This window comes from Trachemys scripta, chromosome 1 (assembly GCF_013100865.1).
Source record: "Trachemys scripta elegans isolate TJP31775 chromosome 1, CAS_Tse_1.0, whole genome shotgun sequence".
NCBI lineage: Eukaryota > Metazoa > Chordata > Testudines > Emydidae > Trachemys > Trachemys scripta.
Genome location: NC_048298.1, coordinates 319195298 through 319203044, shown reverse-complemented (window position 1 = coordinate 319203044; position 7747 = coordinate 319195298). Strand labels below are relative to the sequence as shown.

At 46.9% G+C, this 7747-nt stretch overlaps 1 protein-coding gene across 1 annotated transcript in view; it reads left to right on the top strand.

Moving 5' to 3' along the window:
• The first annotated feature begins 6026 nt into the window (after positions 1 to 6026).
• HEPHL1 (hephaestin like 1) overlaps positions 6027 to 7747 on the top strand; it is a 53901-nt gene continuing 52180 nt past the window's right edge. The window contains exon 1 of the mRNA XM_034758947.1: positions 6027 to 6260. Coding sequence (XP_034614838.1) covers positions 6091 to 6260 — 170 coding nt within the window. The 5' untranslated portion in view covers positions 6027 to 6090. The remainder of the gene's footprint in view (positions 6261 to 7747) is intronic.

Sequence of the window (7747 nt, the reverse complement as noted above, 5' to 3'; positions counted from 1 at the left end):
TTTTCATGAAAAACCTCATGACTCAGCTATTACAATGCTTGGCACTTAGACAGAGTTCTCTGGCACAATGCTGTATTATGTGTACAGCCTGCTGCAGCTGTCCACACTCACCTGAAAGTACAGGCTCCAAAACTACTGACACAAGTATCAGCAGGGTTATTCATTCAAAACCAAACAGTGTATTGACAAGAGGACAACTTTAAGTGCATTGAACCATTTATTTTTATTCGTATTTATTTCTATGTTGCCTATTTTATAGTAGTGTTTGATTCTTTGACATGTAAAGCGAGAAGGCTCCTGCCATGAGCAGCTTACAATCTAGTATTTTTCCAATAAATACGTAGTTTATAGTCAGTGTTTGAAAACTTCAAGCTGCTTTATAAAAGCTAAATAATTACTCCTCACTCCCTGCTGGGAGGTAAGTAAGTAAAAATCATTTTATGATGTGGAAACTCAGACAATGCAAAGTTATGCAATGAGCAAAGATCATCTAGCGAGGAAGAGAACTCATTTTTCTGGCTCCGCAGCCTGTGCTCAGACGCTCTGACTACATCAGCTTCTCAGACCACTTAAAAAGGAAAATTTACATTTCATATCTAAGTTACACAGGAATAATTGAAGTATTTTAAGTCATTACATGTTCTTCTTTATTAAACCAGTTGCAATAAGATAGGCCGTTCTAAATCATTTAAAACAGTAAAGTCAGTAAAATAAAGTGCAGCAACTGTACATGGTTCCTTTGTTGTCTTCAATAAATAGTTGGTTTCCCCCATAGCTGTTTTTTTTACAAACACTTTTCCAGACAGCCCAGTACATTGTATATCAGCTATCTAGGTTTTTCTCTGCTCTCCTCTCACCCTCTCTCAGATTCATTCCTTCTCTATTTGAATGGGTCTTTTAGACAGCCAAAATTTCCCTTCTCCTTTAAATATATATACACATTGCTGCTTTGCTCCCTGTATTTGTAAACAGACCTTCCCTTCTAGGGGTCCCCCAAACTCCTCTTTTGCCGCTCCCTCCTAAGGACATACCCCCCCCAGTGCCCAGTTTTGCCAAAAAGGTTGGGAAGTCTGGGGCAGGGCTTATAAAGGGGACTGTCCTGGCCAAAACAGGATGTGTGGTCACCCAAGACTGTTGTAAGAGCTGCCCAGGGAATCCGGGTAGCTGTGGGGAGCCCCGGACCCTCCACCTGCCCTGGGCGAGGAGCCAGGGTACCTGAGAGCAGCCCCTGGCCCATGTCCCTGCCCCCAGGGCACATCATCTACAACAGGTGGAGGGTCCAGGGCTCCCCACAGCAGCCCAAGCTCCCTGGGCAGTTTTTACCCATGGCCTGACTTCCAGCCAGGCTAGGAGGCAGGGCTGTGGGGGGAAGGGGAAGAGCAGCGGGCAGAGCCCCATGGTGTGTGTGTGTGTGGGGGGGTGCAATGTTCTTTGTGCCCAGGACCCCAATAAATCTTAATCCACCTCAGGGGAAGGAATGTATTCTGGGAGGGCATGAGATGTTTTAGAAAAAAAATATTGTGACATTGCATCCCATTTTCATCATAGTAATATTATTATGATATGATTATGGCATAATTATGATGCATTTTGTACAAGATAAGTCATGTGAGGTGTCATTGAAAAAGTTATGATTTGCTGAATATGATTATCCTATTTGTATGCATGTGTCATTTTTTTATCTGAAGTTAGGAATATTGACTAAGGATCTGTATTTCAAATGGGCTTACTCTGGAAAACACTCACAGCCAGTCTTTCAGGTACAACAATGAAGAAGCCAGACAGTGCTGATGGCCCATCAACAAAGACAGTGGACACTGGAAAAAATTCACCTTCCTGTGAATGTTCCAGACAGCCTGTAAGTAATGGTTGCTATGACTCAGCAAGGTATGCAAAGGCCTGTGACAAGGCCACGTGACTCTGGACTCCATCTTGGGATGTCAGTGTTTTTCCACAAACCGAGGTTTGGGACAAAGAGTTCCCACCGTATGCTAAAGCTATATAAAACAGAGAGTGACATCATCGTTGGTTCTTCACTCCCCACACAAGAAGACTCCTGGAAACACCTGAGGAACAAAGACTGAACTGGGAGAAGTGCTGGACCCAGGCTAAAGAGATTTCTAGCCTGTGTATGAGAACCTGGGGATTCCAAGCTGCAAAGCAACTGCAGCTTGTGCTTTAAGAATCTTCAGCCTGCTTGTATCATCTGCCAGGGTGAGAATTTGCTAATTCGTATCCCATCTTTCTAGTATTTTAGGCTTAGTTTGTGTTTTTGTTTATTTGCTAGGTAATCTACTTTGATCTGTTGGCTATCACTTATAATCATTTAAAATCTATCTTTTGTAGTTAAAAAACTTGATTTTACTTTATCTAAACCAGTGAGTTGGAGTGAAATGCATGGGAAATCGTAGGTCAAGGGGCAAAGGCTATTGCATATTCCTCTCCACATTTGGGGGAAAGGGGTCGAACTCTATGAGCTTATACTGTACAAATCCCTGTGCAGTGCAAGACGGTATAATTCTGGGTTTATGCTCCAGAGTGGGTTCATGCCTGGGGAGCTGAGACTTACCTTGGCTGTAGCATTTCTACTGTTGCTTCATGCAGAGGCTGGTCAAAGAGCCTACATGTAACTGCAGCTGGTGTGTCCCTACCTGTGTGAATGCTGGTGGAAGTGTAGGATTGGGAGAGGGTCTGCAGTTTGTCACAGCAGCACAATGAAAGAGGGAGCCCAGGCTGGTGGGTCAGAGGGCTCAGTGGCACCCCAGTTCCAGGCAGCACCATAGGGGAAACCGGTCACAAATACTGTGCACATTTTACACGTGGGGAACGGACGGGACTGGGACAGGGACAGGTTGGAGGGGATGCGGCAGAAGAGGTCACATTTGGGGAGAATAGGCAGAAGCGTCTGTGACCCCTAGAGAACACTTCACTCCCCCTCTCTCCGCCAAGCATGGAATGGAATTCAATATTCCTGAATCGCACCATTCTTCTGCTGTCAGCAACGTTCTGTGCAATCCACTGTCAAAATGCCTGGTTCAGTGCTCACTAGTGCTGGTCCATATGGAGGATTACAACCTACTATTACTATCAGTTACATCATTAGCTCAAGTCATAAAGATCTGTGAGGTGCATCTAAAATGTTCCAACCCTGCGGATGAACCATTTTGGTGTCAATATGATGCCACATGAGGGAATTTCTGTTTTTTCAGTTTGCTTTTTTGAAAACCTAGGAAATTATGTACATGCACCACATTAAAAGAACACGATTAAGATTGCAAAGTCTAGCAGCCAAAAGTAAGGAAATGTAAGAATTCAAACTGCTTGTGCAATCTCAGTTTGACCCCTTTGCATGTATTCATTGTGATACAGTTGTTAATTACATGTAGGGTTGGCAACAGTCTCATATTACAAGGGACATCCCTTGTTTAAATAGAAAATTGCCTGTCTTGTACTAAATCAGCACAGGACACCTTTTATCCAATATTTCAACAACAGGGGGCTAGTACTCATGGGTGTATCTTTCAGGTAGAGCCCTAGGGTTGCCAACAGTCCCTTATTAGAAGGGACGTCCCTTATTTCTTCATCTCTGTACAACAAGATTGGGAGTTGCTGAGTGCTGCAAAAAGCAGCAAGAAATACCCCTGGCGAAAACATGGGGGAAGAGGCGGGGTGAGGCATTGGGGGAATGGGTGGAGTGGGGGCGGGGCAGCACCCCCCAGCAGATTAGAAACTCGGCGCCTATGATTTCATGGTTAAGGCAGTTGAATGCTGACCTAGAGAATTGGATTCTGTTCCTGTCTCTGCCCCAGAGTTCTAGATGTGATGCTGGGCAAACCAAACTGTTCACAGGTGGTCACTCATTGTGTGTTCCTTATTTTCTGGTTGCCCAACTTGAGACCCTGGAGACTGATTTGTAGAAGTGCTGAGTACTCATGTCTGCAATGAAAGTTGCACTTTGAACATATGAAATACTATATAATATTAACTCCTTTGAAAAATCAGGTCCTGGGAATCTCAGATGCGGCACCCAAAATTCCTTTCTGTGCCTCAGTTCCCCATCTGTAAAATGGGGATAAGACAACCACCCTCATCTCACAGGCGTGTTGTAAATATAAATTCATTAATGTTAGTAAACCACTCAGATACCATGGTGTTGAGCACTACAGAAAAGCCCAGGAGGAAATTAATAATACTGTTTTCAGGGAAGTGTTTGAATAGTGCACAGCAAACAAGGCATGGGACCCCACGCTGAATAATGGGGAAAAACAAAATATCGAACAGCTGTGCATTAAGTGAGCATCATCCATCCTGCACACCGAGTGAGGCATAGTTCTATGGAAAATAGGGGATCATGTAATTAAAGATTGTATCAAAATGAATATGTAAAAGGGGCTAAATTAAAATAGAACAGCCAACCTTAATTCTGACATTTCCTAACTTGAGTGCTTGTCATTGCAATCTTAATAATGTCCTTTTAACATTGTTTGTTTGTTGTTGTATTCCAAATATATTTTGCATATATAATTGTGTGTGTGTGTGTGTATTCTCCTATTATAGACAATTAGGCCTGGATGTTCAAAAGTGACTAATAATATTGGATTAAGGTTGCCAGATGTCCGGTTTTCTACCAGAGCATCTGGTTGAAAAGGGACCCTGGCGGCTCCGCTCAGCATTGCTGACCAGGCTGCTAAAAGTCCGATTAGCAGCACTGCTGGCGCAGCGGGGATGGCAGGCTCCCAGCCCGGCTCTGCGCGGCTCCTGGAAGCGTCCCTCCAGCTCCTAGGCAGAGGGAGGGCCACAGCGGCTCCGCGTGCTGCCCCCATCCCGAGGCTCCATTGGCCAATAGGAGCTGCAGAGCCGGAGCTCAGGGTGGGGGCAGCGTGCGGAGTCCCTGTGGCCTAGGAGCTGGAGGGACCTGCCAGCTGCTTCTGGGAGCTGCCTGAGGTAAGTGCCGCCCAGTGCCTGCACCCCAACTTCCTCCTGGGCCCCAACACCCTGCCTCAGTTCTGAGCCCCTTCTCACACCCAAACTTCTTCCCGGAGCCCACACCTCCTCTTGCACCCCAACCCTGTGCCTGAGTCCGGAGCCACCTCCCACACCCTGAACCCCTCATTTCTGGCCTCAACCCAGAGCCTGTACCCCCTCCCACACTCCAACTCCCTACCCCAGCCCGGAGCCCACGCCCCCAGCCGGAGCCCTCAGCCCCTCCCACACCCCAACCCCCTGCCCCAGCCGATGAAAACGAGCGAGTGAGTAAGGGTGGGGGAGAGAGAGCGATGGAGGGAGGGGGACAGAGTGAGTGGGGGCAGGGCCTCGGGGAAGGGGGCGGAGCAGGGCAAGGGTGTTTGGTTTTCTGTGATTAGAAAGTTGACAACCTTATGCTGGATGTCTCCATTTTTAGGGTCCAACTTGAAAAAATGTAAAGGGGCCTGATGTTTAGAAAGTGCTGAGCATCCACCCTATGAAAATTAGGATTGTTCTCAACTGTGCAGTGGCTAGTAGGGTGATCAGATGTCCGGATTTTACAGGGACAGTCCTGATATTTGGGGCTTTGTCTTACATAGGCGCCTATTACCCACTCACCCTCTGTCCTGATTTTTCACACTTGCTACCTGGTGACCCTAATTTCTAGTGACTTAAAGTTACTAAGCAAAGTCTAAGAGTCTAGATTTAAAGGTCTAAAGAAATGATGAAAAGCAAATATTTAAAAAAAAAAAAATGTGGATGTGGTGAGGACCAAAAAAACCTGGCCTAACATTACAAACCACACTTTCTGGTAAAAGTGGAAGAAGGACTAACAAGCATCCAAACTTCCCAAAACACTGATTTGTTGTAGCCTAAAAGGCAAACAAAAATAAGCCAGTTACACATTCATTGAAGGGCTGGCAAAAGTCCTGTCACCATAGCAACCCCCTCAATGGGCCTGTTTTGCTTGCACAAGCTTTCTTGTCTATCCCACCCCCAAACTGCTGAATAGGAGGAGCTTTGCTTTGTCCATTCCTTATTTATAACTTGTTGAGAGCTAAGGGGAGGGAGGGGTGAGCCATCTCTGCTGCACGCTTGCTGCCTGAGTTGCAATTACACCTACAAATGCCTTCTGTGTTGTATGGTGGCTGCATGCTGGCTCTTAAATTCCTTTGGCTGTTTGTGTTAGTAGAAGCAACTACCAGAACCTATTATGTTGGGATTGTGGAGGAGAACTGGGACTATGCACCAACTGGGAAGAATCTGATTACAGGACAAAACCTCACAGAAGATGAGTAAGTCCCTCAGGTTTCTGGTAAATCAGATCTCATGATGTCTTGAAAGAAAAATTCTTAGGTCACCGATGTTGTCTTAAAATGTCTTAAGTTTATGCTGTCACTGGACTTTAGTTAAAAAAACAACAAACTTTTGCTAGTGTGGCTGCAATATACATTTAAGGCTGGATATGACTTCTGTTCAAGTCAGTGGAGAGACTCCCACTGAATTGAATGGGAGTTGGATCAGGCCTCTGCTGTTGTCTAAAATGACTTCTCCCTTGTTACTGATAAAATAGGGGTGGGGTGCAGGGACTGGATACGTGCAGTGATGTTTATTGCAGGGTGAATTTCAGGTGTTGACAGTTCTCAAAAAGGATTTAAAGGGTTTTTTTATTGCAGCTTTGCTTTACAAGGATTCATGTGGGAAATCAGGTATTTCGGTGAGCGCTGGCCCAAGGTGACATCACAGTTCTGCCACCACTAAGCACAGCTTTTCCACAATGAAAACTGAAGAGAATCTTTTGTAAACTGGTGAAATTTGACAAATTGGAAAAACTGGTTTGAAATCAATAAGGACAAATGCAAAGTACTGCTCTTAGGAAGGCAAAAACAGATGCACAACTACAAAATGGGGAATAACTGGTTCTGTGGCAGGACCGCCCAGAGGATTCAGGGGGCCTGGGGCAAAGCAATTTCGGGGGCCCCTTCCATAAAAAAAAAAGTTGCAATACTATAGTAACATGTATTTGGAAATGTAAAAAATATCCAGTGAAATACATTCAAAAATTATTTTTTAATAATTTGAAAATACATGAAATACATTATTTAAAAACATTAAATGCTTTAATGGTATGTATACATTTGCAATTACATAATGGGCTGTCGCTGGGTGATGGTGATAGTTGGTGCCAATGGGCTGTCACTGCCTGGGGGTGGTGCTACTGTTGCCCAGGGCTGGGTGGGGAGCTGGGCTCTGGGTCAGGGGGTGCCTGGCTCAGAGGGGCTGGGCTCGGAGCTGAGAGTCAGGGCTGGGGGGGATGAGGTCAGGGGAGTGTCCGGTTCAGAGGGGCTGGGCTCAGAGCTGGGGGTCAGGGCTGGGGGAGGGATGGGGTCGGGGGGGGTGCCCAGCTCAGAGGGGCTGGGCTCGGAGCTGGGGGTCAGGGCTGGGGGGGGAATGGGGTCAGGGGGGTGCCCAGCTCAGAGGGGCTGGGCTCGGAGGTGGGGGTCAGGGGGTGCCCGGCTCAGAGGGGCTTACCATGCCACTTACCCCCACCTCCCCCCTCTCCCAGAGCCTCAGCGAGCCATGTCCAGGAGCTCCTGCCTCTCGGCCCGCTGGAGCTCGCAGCCTCGCCCCCTTACCATGCGGCTCCGAGCGGGAGGACCTCAGGCCCCACCCGAGCCACTGCAGTGCTGTCCAGGGCCGCTCCTGGACGCGGCGTGTTGAGGTGCCGGGCGATGGGGGAAGGCGAAGGTGTAGGCGGGGGGGAGCCTCCGACATTCTCGTG